Genomic DNA, 20,031 nt, shown 5'->3' on the forward strand with positions numbered 1-20,031 from the left:
CTTAGCTAAGACAAAGGGGAAGTGGGGGATCAATTTTGTGCATTTTACAGGAAAGCCACCGCTGTTCCCTCAGCCAGTTATTCTGCAGGTCCGTCACTGCTCCTGGCAGATTGGGATTCATCACCGTAAGGATCTAGAGCTCAGCACGTCTTGTACGGAGAGATAATGCTGGCACCTATCTCGGAGCTCAAAGGCTTGCACAAGACATGAACTATGCGATTTCTGGCTTTTTAGTCCCCTTTACAAGTTGAAGTGAATTTACTGCTCATATTTCCTTACAGCCCTACCTTCGCCTCCAGTGTATTACAACTATTCTATTAATACGTTAGCAGTTACTTTTAAAATAAGGAACAAGAACCTTTTCTGAGGAAAAAGTCCAGGACTTATTTTATATGGGTAGAGAAAGCTAAGAGGGTTTTTTTTTCCCCCCCTCTATTTAGATCAATGGTAGGAAATTGCTTTTAAGGAGGGAGGGGAAAAAAGAGTGTGGCTATGCACTTCCAGCACCAATATTTAAATGTGGTGCCCAGTGAAAGTACCTGCCCGTTCCTTGCTGCTTTCTTGGCTTATAAAGTATGATGAGAAAGAGAACACATCACCTTTGAGAATGTTACTGTATTTTCTTTCTTGTAAGTACTGTTCTGAAAATAAAACTGCAAGAACAAGGGTTTGTCAGCTCATTTTGCTGAAGGTTTTCATTGCTCTCCAGCCAGCAGTTGTTGCTGGAGTACATAAAACTGCACCAGATCTTACAGCTCCAGAAAGCCATTTAACTACAGCCAAACCTAGGAAGAGGGCACTAGCTGACTATTTTTATCCTAACGTTATCTTGCCAAGTAAACCTTTGTCCAAGGAAATAGCACCTTTACTTCAGAAAGTCTGTCCAGAACCCAGACTATACTTCAACACCAAAGAATCTGAGCAACTGAGCATGAGCACCAGTGTGAGCCTTGCCCCTGCAAAACCTGGATTACTGTTTACAGAAGGTTGTTCAAAGCTCACTGTGGCCCTGGCTGTGCCTACCAGTTTAACGTGGGAAACTAACTCAAGTATGGTAGGTACAAAACCTTAAGCTGGTACAGAAAAAGAACACAAGTATAGTTTTCCTTGAAAAAAATGGTTTATTGTTTACTGTGAAGGTAAGGACAGCCTTACCAAAAAACCTCAGTGACTGAAGACATTCTCATATTTGGAAAAACATATAAGAAACTATTTACACAAAGGCAGTGAAGGGGGTAAAAAATTATTGCAGTCAATTAATGCTGAATAGAACTTTTTATTATAAAAAGAGAAAGAAAAGAAACAGTGCAAAAATACTGTCAAAAGTAATCAGTTCTATACAGAAGATAAAACTGACAAGCATAAGCTTATGTACTGATATGAATAATACATTAGAATATTAAAAAATAGCATGCATAGATTTTTTTAAAGGCTTTCAATAGCATAGAATAGCTCTGCCATTCAGCCCGAACAGGAGGGAGCAGGGAGGGCATATAACTGACGTCTCATTTCTCTACAAAAGTGTACATACAATGAGGTGGTGAGATCCAGATTGATGTTTTGTGCTAAAACTGTCATGAACAGAATTACAGAACAAATAAAACAGGAAGCATCAAAATACTGAAGTAAAATAGGACAGCAAAATCCAGTGACATAAAACTTAAACATGTTATTTCATGTAACATGTTCCACACAATTACATAAGAGAATATTACAGTCATCTGCATGTGTAAACTTTTTTCCTTTGTAAAATGATCAAAGAAGGGTACTTTACTAGTGAGGAAAACGTGTTTTCCATATGGAGCAATTGCAACAGGATAAACATCCTATTAACAAACTAAAGATTTGCTTTCTTTTAAAGACCAAGTAGAAGCAAGAAAATACTTTTATTTAACATACACAAAAAAAAAGTTCTTATATATTACATCTATAATTGAGCTGTGGAACTCACCAACACAGGACATTGTGAAAGCCAGAGGAATAAATGGCTTCTAAAGAAAAGGTGAGGTGATTTATGGAAGATGGATCTATCAGTAGTTACTAAACACAGTAAATGTAATATAACTTTGGCCTCAGGAAGCCCCTCAAGGACTGGCTACCAGGTGCACTAGAGGGGCTGAGCACCCTTTTCTAGACGTGTTCATATTTCTTCTTAAGTGTCTACTACCAGCCCCTGTCTAAGTCAGGGTGTGCCCTCCAACCTGACATGGAAATAGTTTGTGGAAAGCCTTCTTCTTTTATACCTGCCTGCATAATCAGGGGAGAGTACCTCTGAAACACCTGAAGCTGAGTGTCCAACCACTGAGTCTTTTACTCAGGTGATTTGGAAGAGTAAAACTGATAAGCATTCTACTCATTTCAGGGATCACAGGGATCAGCTGAAGTATTAGTCCTTCCCTTGCTGTTAAGTAGTGCTGGGATTCTCCTGTGGAAGCTGCTATTTATCACGATTTCCAGTTCACTCTCCAAAGGCAAAGTCATGCTGGTGTACACGTGGGAAACTTGTTTCAGAATCTAACAATAGTTTGTTTATGTTTAATACCTCCATCTTCTGTTATTTATCCCACAGCCCAAGCAGCCAGTTGTTCCCTTCCTCAAATCACAATCCCTGCCAACAGCTGCAGGTATAATGTCCTCCTCTCTAAAGACTTAGATGGCATCTGGAGTTCCCATAGCACCAGACCTCTCTAGAGCTTGCTCTCAGAGCAAGCTGGGGACAATTGCCTTTGGGGTTCTGGACTTGCAGCCTCTCTCTTACTGGCATAAAAACCCATCCCCAAACTCCTTATGACTTGAAATATGCATCAGCAGATTTATATTCATTTTTGTAGAAGAGTGGTCAAATGCTGTTTTCACTCAGTCCCTCCTTTCACAGTCAGTTCAGGTATTTGCTCCTGCAAAATCATGCAGCCTTTATTTCCTGCAGTAGGTGCTGCCCTAGCATTTTTTTTCCCCACAAAGACAAGCAGCAAGATTTGACTCAGACCTCCCTCAGTGATGCATGAGAGCTGCAGATCACAAACTGTTAGCAAGGCTGACAACAGCTAATTCAGTCATCATCTCCTCCCAGGAGACCAGGGGAAAGTCAGCTGTTGAGAATGCAGCATCATCAGTAGCTGCTAAATTTTTCCTATAGATTTTTACTATATCCAAGTACAAGATTTCCATCAGCATTTATTTCAGAGTTGCTTGTGGGCTACACAGACTAAGTAGGATCAAAAAATAATGGCTTACAATGAGCATACCTATTGAAGCATTTAAGTTGGAAGAGAATGAGTAAGTCTGTGTTTTGCCATTGGCATTTCTGTTTGTTTACATGGAAGTAATTTAAAAAGAAAAAACCCCAACTTTTGCAATCATGCAAATATTTAATAATATTAGTAGCTGAGGCAGCTGATTTACATAAGTGAAACAGAAATGTCCTTCAATATATTTCAAGGACTGTGTTAGCAATAGGTTGAATAAATTCTCACAGATGTGTCCCCTGCCAGATGAAATGCATTTAGGGAAAAGGTATTTTTGATGAGGCTGGGCATTTAGGGTCCCTGTATAACTATAAAAGAAACTGTTTTTGGGAACAAGCTTCAACTTTTCTCAGGTAGTCAAGGACAAGAGGTGCCAAAACAGGCCTTAGTAGGTTCTGGAACAAGTAGGACCTGAGCAGTTAATGTCCACCATCCTCCAGTGTATCCAATGGAGGACAGAAACAGGATACTCACAGCACTGAGCAGTGTCCAAACTCAGCTGTCATCTCTCCCATCCCTGATTGAAGAATGGTAGGCATGAAATGTTAGACCTTAACCGAAACTTTGATGCCAGCACCTCAATACTATCACTGGTAACAATTTAAAGAAAAAAAGCAAAGAGTGTTAAATACACATGAAGAGTGCATAAAAAAGAAAACAGACACAATGGATTCCCAAGCCACTGCAAATTCTCTCTCAGAAAGCATGAGAGAACATAGGCTAAATGTGCCAGACTGCATTGTGGGTGCCATGGGAGAAGACTGCTCGTGTCAAACTTCTTAGGTGCAGTTCCATTCATTGAAGCATCTTTGTGAGATTTTCAATCCAGACTTTACTCCAAATAGATGAAACTGTTCTCAAACCCATGTCATGCTTCAATGTTAAAAAAACATGCAACACAACATACAGCAACTCCAGACTGTCCTTTTCTCCTTAAGGACTGTGCTGTTTAAAGTCTGTGAGACAGAAACTAAACAGCACTGCTGCTTTAAGTCTCATGTGTTCGTTCCTGCTATGACTAACAAAATTGGATGCAGAATGCATTTTCCTGTCACTCCCTAAAGGTTAGGAAATACTGCCCAAGCAATTTCGGCCTGACAAAACTACAACAGGTTCAAAGTCAGAAGGTTCAGTTTTTCCCTTACAGAACTGTATCACATTTCAACCATAAAACATCAGCATGCTGAGGGTCATTTGGAAGCTGGGGTGGAAAGGAACCTCTGAAGACATGCAACAGCCCAATTCACTTATGATATTAGCAGATCTAGTCAAGATAAAATCTAGCAGGGAAAAATACATTGAAGTCAGATGAAAGGAAAAGTTTAAAATTACCATTCTTTGACAACGAAAGGGAAAAAGTGAGTCACACTGACTTCTATCTACCGTACCAGCCACATTAGGAGTTAATTGGAAATGACTGTTTACTACATGGCCATTTATTTGGCTCATTAATAGGCACTGAATTCATTTGGAAAGGATTTTTGGTGCCTTTTTCTAATTAAAATTTTTCTAAGACACCTACGGTCCATCTTTGCATAAAAAACATTTGCTTAATTTTCTTCCCTTCATACGCAGCTCTTCATACTCTCTTATGCGGTAACTTTCCTGTGCTCACTGTAGAAGCAGAAGTACACATTTCAGCCAAGAGCAGCTGAATAATAAGACAAAGGAACAGATTCTTTTCCCTCCTGATTTTCTACTTCTCACGTCCAAATGGAGCAATGGGACTTGACAGCTCTGAGTTCAAACTTAATTCATCATTAGGAAATTATTCAAAAAGTTATAGCGAGATAACTAATTTAATACACTTTGCTTCAAGGTTTATTCCTTGGCTTTTTTCCCAGGTATAAAGCATCTCTGTGCAATTATCATGCAGATGCTGCTGAAAAGACTTTAAATGGTTGCTGCTAATTTAACAAGAGATATGTTGGCACTGGCAGAAGAAATTAGAGGAAAACTGAAGTTGACTAAAAACGCAACTGATCCCTAAAAAGAACATGGTCAAGGTATTACAGAAAAATAACTCATCTTCATTAATTGGTGCGTAGAAATCTTCACTGGAATCTTTGCCACCTTGTTAGGCCTGCACTTGCAGAGACTCAAACCAACACAGTGCAATTCTAAGCAATTTAAGAAACATTCTGGTACAGAACCTGAGCTTAAGCTCTCACTGATTTTAGTCCCTTTAGTGCTGAAATTAAGAGTGCTTGTAGGCTTAGATCTTGTACATGGGTCAGGGTTTGGAGGTGGGAATGCAACAGAAAAGCAACAATAGGGCCAAAATATTAAAAAGTATCTGGGAAAGGGATACCAAGAAAGGTAATTTCACTATGACAGAGTAACTGCATTGCATCACATGCCCCTAGAGGCTGTGAAATCTTCACCCTTGAGAATTCTGAAACTGAGTGTGACCCTGGGCAAGCCTATCCAAGTTTAAAGTTAGCAGTAAGGCAAATAGGGCTGGGACCAGAGACATCCCAGGCTCCTCTCCAGCCTGATCCCTTCTCTAGCCATTAGACGATAGTTCACACATGAAAACTAAGAGAACTAGAAATGCCTAATTTAAATGAGATTCCTTTTCTACAGGAGGTGAGCCTCAAGGCAATAATACTTTTTGTGTAATCCATGAGAATGTGCTTGTTTGGTTTTTTTCAGATGCGTTTGGTTGAAAATCCTATGCTGTTCAACTCTCAGTCCACCGCAATTACTGAAAAAACTCACTCATTGACTTCAGCCTGTTGTGGGTCACTGCACTTCACCCTACATTGCTTCTTATGAATCCCTTTGAGGGCTGCACACAGCAGCAAAGGCCTCGTTTAAAAGATCCAGTATTGATTTTTTCAAGGACTAATCTAAAACCGTAATTCTTGTGGAATTTGAACAGTTTAGCACCCAAAACTCTCTGTCCTCACAATGTCCTGTTGTTTGAGCCCTCTGTAACGTGCCTAGATGCACATGCAGAAATTAAATCTCTGTGCTGTGTACCCTCAACTTCCACTCATACAGAGCTGTAGCTGACATCTAGCAGGTCTTGTTTTTACCACGGAAGCCAGATACCTGCATCCAGAACGTCCTCACGTGAGAAAAAGCCCACTGCCAAATACCTGTTCATTTCAGAAGCTGTGCAGCAAAATAAAAGCTAGTAAACTACCTTTACAAAGGATTGTTCTCCTTTTATGGACATGTTACAATGCAGACCAGTCATGTCAAATGTGGTTCACTTTGAAGGTTGCTATAAGATTTACGAGTTATCAAAGTAATTCAAAAGTTATTCCAAGAAAAATAAATTATATCTTGTATAAAATAATTCATGGGAGACTAGTAAAGAACAATCATTCCTTACGTTCAAGACAACTTTAAAAAGTGCAATATATGCACACAATGTTGTCAAAGCAGTTCTCCTTGTTCATCGGTAAGGTTCAGTCAGATCCGCAAAGCTGGGTCTGGGATGTTTGAAAAGATTAAATAAGTCTAGAGTTTTGCAGGAACTGTATGAGCACTTGATAAACAAATTTGTACTGGGCTATGGTCTGGATCATAAACACTCTCTGCTCCCGCAGCTGTCTCAGCATCACAGGAACGTCCATTTTCTGTAAAGCAAAGGGGGAAAAAAAGCATAAGGACGTAGGTTCATTAAATCAAACAATCATTGAGATTTTTCAAATGGCAAAGAGGCATCAGGGTCATAAGAACAAAGGTTCCTTGGACAAAACTAAAAGTGCAGGCAAACATACTGATCCTTTCACTAAAAGAGAAGGGAACTCATTGTCACCACAAGATCCAGAAACGCCAACATCTGACCTTTCACAGCTAAGTCTATGTTAGCAAATAACACTCCAGGAGAAATAGGTCTGTACAGTGAAACAAGGACCCAGTATCCACAATACATGTTTTGCAGACTTTAGGCCAGCAGCAATTTGTTGCCATCTACTGAACATCCACTAGCAGCTGGGACATGTTAGGTGTTCTCCAAGAAGGCATCTTCCAGCTTGGTTTCATCCAAACAAAATTCACTCGTGTGCCCTGAAAAATGCTCTGCAGCAGGAACTAAAGTACAGTAATCAGGCACAGATAAGGAGATCCACTATGAAAATACAGCCCTAACCCCATCAAGCACACTGGGGCACAGGCACCCTATAATGGTCTGAACTCAAAACCAAATGAGTCATGTGAAACAGAGGCCCATGAGGTAAAACATTAAAAATCACTGCAATTTTCATTAGGTGCTATCATTGGATGACTGGCATTTAGGAAGCAAAAAAACCTATGATGCTATTGTGTTTTATCTGTTACAACAGGTACACAAGGAGCTATTCAGAATTCATTGAGCCATGAAGCTCAGCCTGCCAGCGTGTAATATGACCCAGGATGAGGGATACAAATTTTCTATGGCAGCAGTAAATGCAAGCACTAAAATTCATGCTGGTTTTGAGGAAGCTCTTAAGCAGTTTAAGATACAAAACTGAAGAACAGCTACCCTATCAGGCAACGTAAGCTGCAGTTTGTAGTGCCACTTTGCCATTACAGAAACACAAAAAGGAACTTAGCAAGTTTGAGTAAGATTGCTGCTAACCCTTGGAGGTTTAGCTGAGCATGGAATCTGCTTCCAGACACATGGGAACTTTCCTGGAAAGTTTAAAATAAAAGTCACGCTGCATATCCATTTCTGTCCATATATAAAACCCAGAATGTCCATTCCATGTAAACAAGTCTTAACTCATAGGCTATCACTTTCTGAAAACAAGGCCAAATATTCTGTCACATACCTCAACAAGCTGTTATAAAAGGACATCTCTAGAAAGCCAACAAGTAAGTGTAAAAATTTGGGATGAGTAATGCCATATTATTATCAAACAGGTCCAAAGAAAAATGCACTTTCCAGTTAACTTGGCTAACTTGGAGAAAGCCTCCCTGTGGACTCCTATGCTTACAAAAGCCACGTGGTCCTTGCTGAGGAGATTCAAGTGGAACTTAATCTCACCTAAAAAACTGCAACAAAAATGCAGGCCAGCTTTGACCTGCACACCATATTCCTCTCTTGGCAGTCTGGTGCATGACAGCTCATTGATTTTTAGTGGACAAAAAGTGATCGGTGCACCTCCTCAAAATGGAGATGACTTCACCTTCTCAGAAATGAAAGAAAACCCCATCCTGCCTATTAAACCTCACTATTTATAGCCAACTTAGCATTTGACTCCAGGTAAGCAGAATCCTTAAACTCACCCTCATTACGATGTACATGTCAAAAAAAAAAAAAAAAGGTAAAAAAAAAAGGCACATAATGTTTTGTTAAGCTGGCACTTGTAAACAGAACAAACAAAAATGCTACTCATTTCTGGCTCCTGAACTAAAAGATCTCTCCTGTGAAAACATGCTGCAGTTGCAATCATGAGTTAATGTCCCAGTGCCAAGTCTAAACTAAAAGTTGATAGAGCAGGATCTCAATTACTTTCCTCTAGTACGTGTCTACAGCAGCAAGGATGTAATGATGTGACATTTACTTGCTGTGCAGCAGTGACTGAAATGCTATCCCTGCAATGAGATACACAGATTTAAACTCAACCAGCCATTGCCCAGAAGCCATAATGACTGAAGCGGTAAAGATTTTGGTTAAACACGGCTTTTTACCCAAACCTGAAACCTCAGACTCCAGGCTTCTGCTTTTTGTTCCAGCACTACATTCCAATCTGTATCAAGATTTTGAAACTCCTTCCTCATTTTCCTTCATTGCTAAAATGCTGACACTTCTACTTACTAGGACACTTCTGAGGAAATCAACCAATTCCTAAGACTAAAATGTTTTAAATGTTAAGTAATTTTATTTCAGGAAAAAAACCCAATTAATACCACTACAAAATAAACAAGTGAAAAGGAACCATCTCTGTGCAGAATGAAGTATCTGTCACAAACCAAAATCATACTGTTAGGATTTTTAATCTTTTTTTTCAATTAGGTTTTAACAAACCAACAACATTAACTTAGTACACTCTAGTGCAACAAAGCCCTTAAGGAAAATTGTTTTTAATATTAATGTTGATTTTCATTAATAATCAAGACAAAAGAATCCTTTAATTAAGGGACATCAGAGAAATCCCTTATTATTGAGCACTACCATCAGGTGCTAGAGAAGTTGATGAAAATTCTTATGAATGATGTCAGGGCTTACCCCCATGCTTAGATGTTGAGGTATTTGTTTCTATGCACATACAGAGGTTGCTACAAAGTAGGCACACCTACACTGATGCTCACAAGCAATTCAGGGACAGCTCTTTTAACTGTCCACCTTTCCTCTGGAACGCAGAAATTTCATGGCTACTGTGTGCACAACAGAGGCAGTCACTTCCAGGCGCCAGTGCATAAGGAAGGTCAAGCAGGCTCAAGAGTTGGAGCCATTGTCCCACACAGGAGCAGCTACTGAGCAGCAATCAGCACAGGAAGGCTGCTGGATTCCCAAAACACATACCTGTGGGCCCTTTTTTGTCCAGGCCACCTGCTTCTTTCCCTTCCTCACCCTCCTACCTCCCCCACAAATAAAAAGCAAAGGAAAAAGTATCAGTTGTGACACAGATCTACAGGACAGTTTCACCTCTAGTGAGGCCCAAGCAGAGTTGCAGGAGGTTTGTCTGTCAGCTGACCTGAGCCCAAGATCTCTAGCCATCTTGGAACTGTAGAGTGACGAGTGATAAGCTGCTGGAGTGTTCAGTCTTCCCTGAACTCATCCAGTGGCTGATTACTGGGAGAGGCAGATGACATATGTCTATTTGTTACTCTTGCTGCATTTCTATCTCTACAAATGCTCTCTTATAGGGCATTTTCTTTGGCAAGAGAAATCCCTGGTTTCCATAGCTGTCGTGAAAACTGTGTGTCACAGTTGGTTAAGACGTAATGTCCTTCCTAGACAGTTTCTTCATGACACAGATGAAAAGCAAGTTGCTACACATGGTTACTTGCACTGGTGCTCTTATTCTTAACTCCAGACTGTATTACTCGTCATATTGTCTGCAAATCTTAAAACCCTATTCCCCATAGGAATACGTACACACACCTTATTCTTAAAACAAAGTGAAGTTTCATTCCAGGTGAGATTAAGGTCAATATGAGAGGGAGGAAGAAGTCTAAGGAGCAACTTTAGAGAGCAGAAAACTTTAGTTAAAAGAGAAAGGACATTATTCTCTAGCCTCTTTCAGGTACTCCTTGTAAACACATTTTCTCTAGACTTTTAATTAAATACTGGTATGAATTAGACTGCATTCTTAAAAGAGAGAAGAAAGCCCTAATTTTAAATGTATTAAAATAATCCTAATAAAAATGCATAATATCAAGTAAACAGAAAACTGCAACAAGTAACCTTCCATGGGAAATTTCTGCCTGTTACATTTAAGGCTCTCACCTTGCTCACAAAGGTAGCAGAGAAAGAAAGCACTTCGATGACTTTTAATTTTAACCTCAGAAATGTAACTAGTTAGTCAAGGAACGAGCTCGAGTCAGGGGTTTTGTCCTGCAAAAGCAGCTGACTTACTTCATTATGCTCCAAGCACCCAATCATCAGTTCTGTTAGGATAACTACTCCAGTCCTTCCTACTCCTGCGCTGCAGTGAACCACGATGGGAGGGTTGCAGGTGTTGCTGCTGTCCAGCACGCTGTTGGTGTGGCGACGCACCGACTGTATCTCCTCCAAGTAAGCTGCAAGGTAAAATGCAGGCAAGGTTGCAACATCTATATGTCTAAACGTAAAATTTGGTGGTGGGGGGAAAGGGTGAAAGAATGTGGAAAAGTCATTCTTTGCCTAAGTGGCAAAAATTTACATTTTTTACAACATACTAATTATTTTGGCCAGGGTCCACGGAACAGCACTGCATCCAGCAAGTACCAGCTGGGTGTCAATTATTACTTGGGAGTCTGCTCCTTTAAATTAAATAGTTCTTTTAAAAAATTAAATTCCGTTTTCCCCCTTGCAAATCTCCAGGTCCCCTAAGCAGATGATTCTAGACATTACTTACAGCAATTCCTGCTATTAACAGGCTGGGATCGAAACAAAAGCTAACTCCTATTGAAACTACTGTCTGTCAAAGCCAGCATCAGATGGGAAGTGAGCATCCATCTGCCCTGTTTCCTCCCTTCCTTCTCCTTTCTAGACTGGGATGGAATCTCACCCACCTCTCTGCTCAAGGTTTGTTTCTCAATAGTTATGAGCCCTTCTGGGAGACCACCGCCTTAGTTTTCCCTGAAGCCATTTCTAGAACAGTTACCTTGTGTGGCTGCCCTAGCCTTGTTCAACACAACACATTCTACTGTCAAACTGCACCGAGAACCTTAAGTACTGGAAGCTTACTTAGCTTCCCAGCAGTCAGAGTGGGAAGTGAGGCCTGAGCTGAACTCTCTTGCACTGACTCTTGGTGGCATGGCACTGCAGCCTGAGCTGTCCTTTCACCACACGCAGGATGTGGCTGGAGGCCCACGAACATCAGAAAAGCTGAATTTTAATGCACACAGTGAAATGGGACTGTAAGTGGTGGCAAGTAATGGGAGAGAGGAAATGGGGACAATCAGGTTCCAATTACTGCCATGCCCTACCACAGCTACAAGAGTTGGTAAGAGAAACAAAGTACGAAACAAACTAGGAATTGGGCAATAGCTTTTCCTTAAAGACAGATCCCTTGGCACTCCTTTGCTGAAGCCGAAATGTCATTTTTTATTTTTTTTGCCCTGGTGACAGAACTGGGAAAAGAAGGACACGGTATTTACATCAAGCTTGTACCATGCAAAGGAGAATGGACCACTAAAGGACTGTAGCTGTGTCAAGACTGAAGTAGAACTAATGGATCTTTCTGAGAGGGGATTTAGCTGCCACAGAGCTAAACTGCAGCTGCAAATCTTTTGGGAACTAAAAGGGGAGGCATCATCAACACCCCAATACACCATGAACAGGCTCCTTCAGTGTTAATGTAAAGAAATATGTATTAATTTAATTTAAAGATTCTCTGCCATAGTGCCAGAGATATGTCACTTTAGATAAATAATGGTTGAATTCCTACTACTTAATATGGGAAAGTACATTACTTATTAAGAAGCAGGGAGTGTTATTCACACATTGCAGATGAATATTATAACTGTATTTTCAAAAATGCATGAACTAGGACCATAAGTAATTGGGAAGGCCCTTTAGCATCACATGTGGTTAGAAAGTGGTAGCAAGTTCAAACTCAATGCATGTGTGATAGAGCCCTCTGCTATTCTGCAACAAGAAAAAACAGAGGAATTGCACCATATTTCACTAAAACCTGATCCTCTCTCACTCAGACCTCTCTAATCACATTAGTGTAGTGTGCAGCCTACACTCATTAGGTAACTGGGAAGTGGTGATAACTTACACTGATAGATCAGCCAGCAGAGGTATCCTATTATTTAAAATTTCCTGAGTCTCTGGCACTGCTGCTGCCTTGAATTTTTCTCCTGTTAATCACCTTAGCTCCTACCTCTTAAATTCCACTTTTTTTTCTCCAAATTGCTGCAAAGTACAACCTAGTTGAGGCCTTTATATGCCATAGCAATAACCATTTAATATCAATCCCAGATGTAACCGGGTTCAGTGAACTGAATTCAGTGTGAGCAACCTTCTCCTTTACATATTTTATCATGCAAGATAAAGAAATCTCACATAGAAAGCCTTGGACTTCTTCTGGACATCCATGGTCTGGCCAGTCGGTGTACTGCAAATGCCACACTGTCCTCTCTTGTCCAGAGAGAAGATGCTTGACCTTCAGACCAGTAGTTGCAAAGCAGCCAGAGTCTGTGCGGAACTTTGTTGTCACCTTGAACTTCCCATAAGTGGCTGAGCTGTGCTTAGAGCCCAGTTTAGGCCAGTAACGATGGCTCTTACTTCTTCCTGCCTCCTTAAAAACAAAACAAAAAACACAAAAAGTCATTAATTCCTGCAGTTATAATTATCTATAAACAGAGGGCATAAAACTGAAGATAAGCCAAATATTCTTATTTCACATTACTGGAAGAGCAAGGAATGTCCTACAAAGTAAAGAAAACATCCATTAACACTTAAACCTCTGAGCCATGTAATATCTGAAAGTGTAAAACTGCTTGAAGAACAACCCCTTGTCTTGTGGCAAAAGACAGCTACTGCCTGCAACACCTTGGTAAATATTCTCCCCTTAGGGAAGTCTCTCCTTTAAATGGAAGGAGATTCTTTTCAGCAGCTTCCAAGCATCTGCTCCTGATCAGCCTTGGGAACTGGAGAGTGACTTGATGTGCTCTGCTACTCCCTGTGTTTGTTTGCCGAAAGCAACAAGGCATAAAGTTGGATGCTGTGTTAAGTTAACAACGTGTGTCATTTTTTATAACATATCACCTGGTTCTTGGAGTACGGTAGAAATAACTGTTTTGCTTGGCATTAGAATAAAAAGTTGTGGGGGGTTTTTGTTTTTATTTTTGTTGTGTTTTGTTTTGTGGGGTCTTTTTACATGGACACTTCTATGGAAACAACAGCTTCTGGTCTCTTTTCAGCTGATAAGAGTGACAGTATGCAGAACTGGCCTTGGATGGTGTGGAACTTTGTCCAGGAGCAGTTCAGTGTTCTCACATTCCAGTGGAAACATCTTTGTTTGGCTTGGCCAAAACAGGGGCAAGGGGGGGGCTTCTGTTTGTTTGCTTTAGCACTTGCCAAACTGAGTATCAGAATGCTACAAAGTATAGTACAAGAGAAGTACAGGCATATGTTCAAACAGAGTTATAGGAAAAAGGGATGTTGATAGAAAAAACAGGTTACTCAAGTAGGAAGTGATGATAACAGGAGATTTCCTCACATCAGGAAGAACTGTATGCTGTGATTTCACGTACCTCTTCAGCTGTGACCATGGCTATAACGTTCACTCCCTGTTCCCACACCATCTGCCAGAAGTCATGGCATGTGTGTGGTAGAGGTCCTTGGGTAGCAATGTAGTGCCATTCCTCTCCACCTACAGTAACCTGGGAGAAAGGGAATAAACCCCAACCGTCAGCGCCCAAATTCTCAGTAGCACCTGTGCCAGAACCACCTTTTAAACAAAAGAAACTATAATGAAATCTTTACTTCTTTGTTCTTCTGCTTTTGTTCAAAATTTTCAACAAAAATCATCCTTTTGATTAGATCAAATCTGACAAAGCATAATCTTTGGTGTTTCCACATCCTGTCTTGATGCTCATAAGCATAAAGCTTTGACCTAAATACCATCTATCTTTCTTGCCATTTTATCTGGATCATACACACAAAAAAACCCCAAACAAACAATCAAAACAACAACAAAAATATATATTTTTTGAGGCCCTGTTTCTGACATGGCTTAAGTACGAACAACCAACTGACTGACATCCCTGGCCTTGGTGACAGACCCAAGATGAAAGAAAAGCTGAGGACCAGAGGGAGCGCATATATTGCATTAAAAAGGCATCACACTGCTTGCAAATGAACACATGCTAGTGCAGAATGCAAATGACATTGTGAGTGATGAGCTAAAGGCCTCTGCTGTTTAGGACCTCCCTCGATTATTTTCCACTCAGACAAAAAGTAATTTATTAAACAGACTCTTACTACACTGATCACTGTTGAAGATGCGGCCAAGCCATTCCTAGAGGATGCAGCTTTGCCCACACTCTGTACGTAACAGAGCTCAATAGGCCTGTTGCCAGACATAGATGAGATCAAAACAGGCTTCATTTCAAGTTACTCTTCCTCACTTATCTAGGGTTTTTCTGTTCAGAAGCTGCAAATGACCATACAGTAAATCCAGGGCATTAAATGGCTTTCAAATACCATGAGAAATTTAAAATTATCTAAAGCTGTAGTCATGCAAATCTATTTCCCAATACATAACTGGTTTACCAACCACATCTTACAGAAATATTTGTGTTGCACGATGGTGAGTAATGAAATTCTTTTTAAGGCATTAACACGCAGATTTACACACTATAAATCATACAGCACCCTGAACAGACACAGCATTACCTTGGAGTTAGGCAGTGTAAAAAACCACTTCATTTAACTGATGGAGGCAGAAGGTCATACTTGTGCAGTTAAAAAAAAAAAGTCACTTGTGTATAAAAAAATTATAATTTTATGACATATAGTTTGCTATACACCAGGAAAGGTTTATAAAAATTTTTAACATTTTAGGTAAAAAGCCAAAGTGCTTTCAGAGCTACTACATATCATTTCAAAAATATGCTTAGCAGCAAAACCAGATGAACTAATTGTTTTGGAAAGTTGAAATATTTTTTCCTTCTCAGGCTAAGGCCTCCTAATTCTGTGTATTAGCCCAGAGCCACTTCTTGTAAAGTTATAAATCCTAGAGAAGATTTACAACAGAAATGCTGACATGTCCATAAATATCAAGGTACTGGCGTACAATGCTACAAGGAACAATCAATAACTCTGACAGGTTTAACCATATACTGTGTTTGAGGTACAAGTCTTGGAATACATTTTCAGAAATAGAATCAGTTTATTTGTTAGTCAAACAACTGTTCATTAAGTTGAGATGCTTGGGGTTTTACAGCTGTAACTAATAGTTTTCATATGATAAGTTTTTCACTTTATTGAAAACTATTGGTCTCTGTACATTGGTTCCTTCTCTTGTTTCATACTGTGCAGCATTTTTTTTTTTTCTGAATGATGTTTAAAAGCTGCCAGATCAATGCAGGTAGACTCCTCAAGGGAGTGAATACAAACTGCCCAGCTCTAAGCAGCATCTTGCACTTGGACTGATGGCCTTGTGCTTGCTCATCTGCAGTCATGAGTGCTGGCATAGCATTACTGAGCTTTTTAAGTTAATACTGGCATGACCAAACAGTGAGATGAAGTGCTTTTAATAATTTTTTTGCTTAATCCATAAATTTAATTGAAATTTTTCTTTCTGGTATAGATGATGATCTTCATGTTTCAACAACAAAGATCACCAGTAAATAAGCACAGAATTATTGTAAAACTGTAGGGCTCACAGACTGAGGCAGTGGGAATTGGAATCTTCCAGGCATGAATCTTATCAGGGTGATAGAGGAATTTTCTTTGTCTGCTGACTTCTGGTCCAAATATCCAGCCTCTTGGCACATGGTATGAAAGGACCATAAATAGTCTGAAGGGAATGGGATGCCTGGAATGTTTACTGCATTCTAATGCCCTAACTGCAGGAAATTAAAAATTAAATATTGGGCTGAAAACACAGTCACACACTGTGCTATTGAGGTAAATTTCACAGATGCGATTTCACCTTCTAAGCAAAAGCACATCTGCTTGGCTTCCGCTTGCGCCGCTACGAGTGCAAGAGGGAAATACTGCCAAGGCCCTCTGTCAGGCATCAAAACATCAGTGCCCATTCCTGGGTGCTCCATGAATGTGAGATACGTGTGTGTCCAACACATCAGGTAAAATGCAGACTCAAAACTAGACAGGGAAAACTCTTTCTGGCTAGTACTGCTTCGTGGGCATAATTAAGGAATCTCTTTTTCTTTTGGCTTCCTATAAGTAGGTGAAAAATTTTAGACTCAGAAATCCATCATAATAGCAAAAATTCAGTATCTGCTACCTACCAGGCTATGCAGAAAAAGTGATAAACTGCTAGGATCCTGGTTCTGAAATTGTTTTGTATCACCACAATTTAATACTGTAAATCACAACAAAGGCCAGCAAGTCCCTTTACTCAAGGAAAATATTAATTTAACAGGATGTTTTATTCATTATTTTTGAATTATTTCTTTTTAATTTGAATTCCGACAATGAGAAAAAGCAGACAACCCTCTTTAACAAGAGAATCTGTCATGTGAGGCAGAGGACTGCTGTTACTTTTCTCATGGTACAGTAAAAGGCAGTAGAGGACTTTGCAAATAGTGCTGGAAGCTTAAGAGAAAACAAGCATCTGCAGTCACTGCAGCATAGCTCACTGTTAAAACTGACCATGTTTGCAAGTAACAGGTCATACCTTAAAGTATTTCTACATTGAATTAACATGAAATTTGAAATTTCTTGTTAAAAACATAATTTGAAACGTGGACGTTCAATGCAGTTTCCAGTCAGAGATAGAGGGAACTTATTAGAAAGGTCAATGCATATTGAAAAAATTTCTTTTAAAATTAGTCGACTCTCACCATAAAAGGAACAAATAAGATTCTTGTTTGTATAAATTCAGTATCTATATGAATACGCATTACTCATAATACACTTTGGGCATGGAATGGCATACATGGAGCCACATTTCTGATTTTTAAAAATCACGTTCTGTATGCTAGTAAATTTAAAAAGATTCAGTCAAAGATTGTGCAGTATTCTTTCCAGGATGCACCACTCAGCCGTAGGGACTCATTCTGCACGGGTTGTTATAATCCCCCAGTGGCCTGCAAGAATTTTGGGACTGATAATTCAGAACACATACTGACTTCTCATTTTTTCAGGTATTGGGGCTGATCTAATGCATTTTCCTGAGCCTTAAGAAACATGGCATCTCTCTCTACATTAACCAAGAGATATTCCCCAAAAAGCTGACAGAGGTGGGCATAAAAAAAGCCAGGATGCCTCTCTAAAATGGCATCCAAGTCTTCAGCAGTTAAATCAACTTATGCATGATGTTAGTTGAGAGGGGACTTTAGAGACGCCCACGCTGACAAACAGGTACAAGGATGCATTCTGACTAGGTTACCTTTTCAGAAGCTCCAGAGTTACAGAAGATGCTGCTGTGCATCCAGAAATTCAAACAAAGCTTTAGCATACTTCATTTGCAAAGCAAAATTCAAGGAAGCTTTTACCTTTATGTGTGAAGCATTGATGTAGCCTGTATTATTTTCTTTGGTCGGCACCAGCTCTACTCGGTTTTCCTCGTAAGGAATGACCTCCCTGATGCGATTGCGCTCAGTGTTTTCAGGCAAGGCAGCAGTGGTGAAGATCCCATCTGCCTTTTTCTTTGGAATCTGCTCATATTCTGTAAACACCATGCCCTCTTCCAACTTCCTTCTCAAGATTTTGCACTAAGATTTAACAAAAAGGAACACCAGTACATTAATTCTTCTGGGAAACACATTAACCACTAGACCCATCCATCCATTCTTTGAATTCCAATATATAGCCATAGCATTCTCTTGCTCGCTTCTTTTTGCAGTTATCTGAGGAAATATGACACACTTATTTCTACCGCATGAAACCACAAGCCAATTTTACAGTTTTACATTCCACCTCCACATTTTTGAACACAGATAGAAATAAAAGCAAGCCTGTGACAAATACAATCTTGGTTCAGTAAGAATTTCAGTATGAATGTGTGATTTCAACATAATAGATACACTTGTAAGAATATGTTAAAATTATTTTTTCAGGAAGAAGATCGTCATGTGAGAAGAGTGATGTGGTTCACATTTTCAAAATACTCCCTACCTTGCAAGCATGCAATGTCTATGGTTGAACACAACCCCAAATATGTACATGCAGAGTTTAAGTGCTGCTGTCTGCATACCAGACAACACGAGGCTGCAAATTTCTATGCAGGAAGATTCTTTGCCAATATGTTTCTCAAATCTTAATGGCAGCAACTGTTTTTAATTTCCAAAAGTCCATACCCATGGAACATCTGTGTGTGCAAACATCAGGAGGCAAACAACCTTTTTTTTATTTCCTTGAAATTTAATCTCATTAGAGAAATTAACTGAACTCCTTAGTTGTATCAGAACATGGAAGACAGTATGTAGAGGACTGTAGAACTTCACCTGATCAAGTGAAAAATGTGCAAAGTGTTAGACTTACAGTTTGATTGTGCATACATTGTACAGTCAGGTGAAACAGAAAACAGCCTCCATTCTCACTGCCTTCAGTAAGTGTTCAAGACATTGAATACTTTCCTTGCATCCAAAGACACGCTGGTTTTAACCACAAACTTTTTTGCATGAATGGCTCTGAAAACTTTTAAGAGAAACTTCTTTTCCCATTTTAAATCAAATTTTAGTATTTTAGAAACCTCATGCTCTTGGGAACAAAAAGAATGAGCAACATTTCATGAGCCTCCATCTTACCCTCTCATCCATTGGCACCTTGGCGACTTCATCCTGGCTGTCCTCCGGCACTGGAACCCTAGCAACTGAGAGTCCGTTCAGTGCTGCCAACATCAAGGGCCTCTTCTGGGCCTCCAGGCCTGCCATCTTCTGCTTTTCTAGATTCTTTTGGCAAGAAAAGGCACGTTTTCATCTCTGTGTGATTATTTATAATGCCAGTAAAATGCTGGAATGTTTTTTTAATCTCCAAAATCTGCAACTCTCTGGCCAAGGAATGCAGATGATCACCATTAGCATCGTAAATTCAAATACAACCTCTATTCTTCCTGTTATTCCTCAAAGGCCTGCTCCTACATGAGCACAGAATTTTAATTTCAAAGAAGCAATCCCAGGGTGTAATGCAGTTTACATGCCATCAAAAGACACACAAATACAATCTCGAGCATTTTCCTGCAGACATTATTCTGAATGCAGGACACACAAAGCATCACTCTGTTACGTTAAAGTAGCACTACCAAAGCCAAGATACTTGCAGCATCTCTTAAAAGCGATAATTTCAATCTATTATATCAAACAGTAAAACACAGGCCATTGTTTCTCTTCTGTGATGGTAATACTTAGAAGCCTTCTGATGCAGTCAGCTGTTATGGTGATTCAAACAGCACCCATGATATATTTTGTGCTAAAAACTGAGATCACATGTCCCAGAAACCCAATATAACAGCAACCAGGGAGGGATATTGTTTATCATATTCATGCATCATATTAT

General features: G+C 39.7%; 2 protein-coding genes across 3 annotated transcripts in view; one reads left to right on the plus strand and one right to left on the minus strand.

Moving 5' to 3' along the window:
• The first annotated feature begins 447 nt into the window (after positions 1 to 447).
• LOC114060892 lies at positions 448 to 12,910 on the plus strand. 2 transcript variants are annotated; one of them, XM_027890758.1, is made up of 2 exons: positions 448 to 1,054; positions 11,962 to 12,910. In XM_027890758.1, the coding sequence occupies exons 1-2, from the start codon at positions 518 to 520 to the stop codon at positions 12,187 to 12,189; spliced, it is 765 nt and encodes a 254-aa protein (XP_027746559.1). In that variant the 5' UTR covers positions 448 to 517; the 3' UTR covers positions 12,190 to 12,910. The 2 variants fall into 2 exon arrangements, 1 of the variants encoding a protein (XP_027746559.1); XR_003572000.1 differs by lacking the exon at positions 448 to 1,054 and adding an exon at positions 10,870 to 11,836.
• The window catches only part of PTPN14 (protein tyrosine phosphatase, non-receptor type 14), a 69,609-nt gene continuing 53,291 nt past the window's right edge, over positions 3,714 to 20,031 (minus strand). Inside the window, exons 13-18 of the mRNA XM_027890757.1 lie at positions 19,284 to 19,427; positions 18,030 to 18,248; positions 14,097 to 14,225; positions 12,904 to 13,138; positions 10,765 to 10,928; positions 3,714 to 6,835 (exon numbers count right to left, since the gene is read on the minus strand). Of these exons, the coding sequence (XP_027746558.1) occupies positions 6,707 to 6,835; positions 10,765 to 10,928; positions 12,904 to 13,138; positions 14,097 to 14,225; positions 18,030 to 18,248; positions 19,284 to 19,427 (1,020 nt within the window). The 3' untranslated portion in view covers positions 3,714 to 6,706. The remainder of the gene's footprint in view (positions 6,836 to 10,764; positions 10,929 to 12,903; positions 13,139 to 14,096; positions 14,226 to 18,029; positions 18,249 to 19,283; positions 19,428 to 20,031) is intronic.

This window comes from Empidonax traillii, unplaced genomic scaffold (assembly GCF_003031625.1).
Source record: "Empidonax traillii isolate 1590-97213 ecotype Southwest subspecies unplaced genomic scaffold, ASM303162v1 scaffold296:size1881848, whole genome shotgun sequence".
Classification (NCBI taxonomy): Eukaryota; Metazoa; Chordata; class Aves; order Passeriformes; family Tyrannidae; genus Empidonax; species Empidonax traillii.

Excerpts from the sequence above, each read along its gene's own strand:
- LOC114060892 (XM_027890758.1), top strand. The coding sequence starts at position 518 with ATGTGGTGCCCAGTGAAAGTACCTGCCCGTTCCTTGCTGCTTTCTTGG. Across the intron at positions 1,055-11,961 it reads GGGAAACTAACTCAAGTATG|AACTGGGAAAAGAAGGACAC; the intron begins GTAGGTACAAAA and ends CCCTGGTGACAG.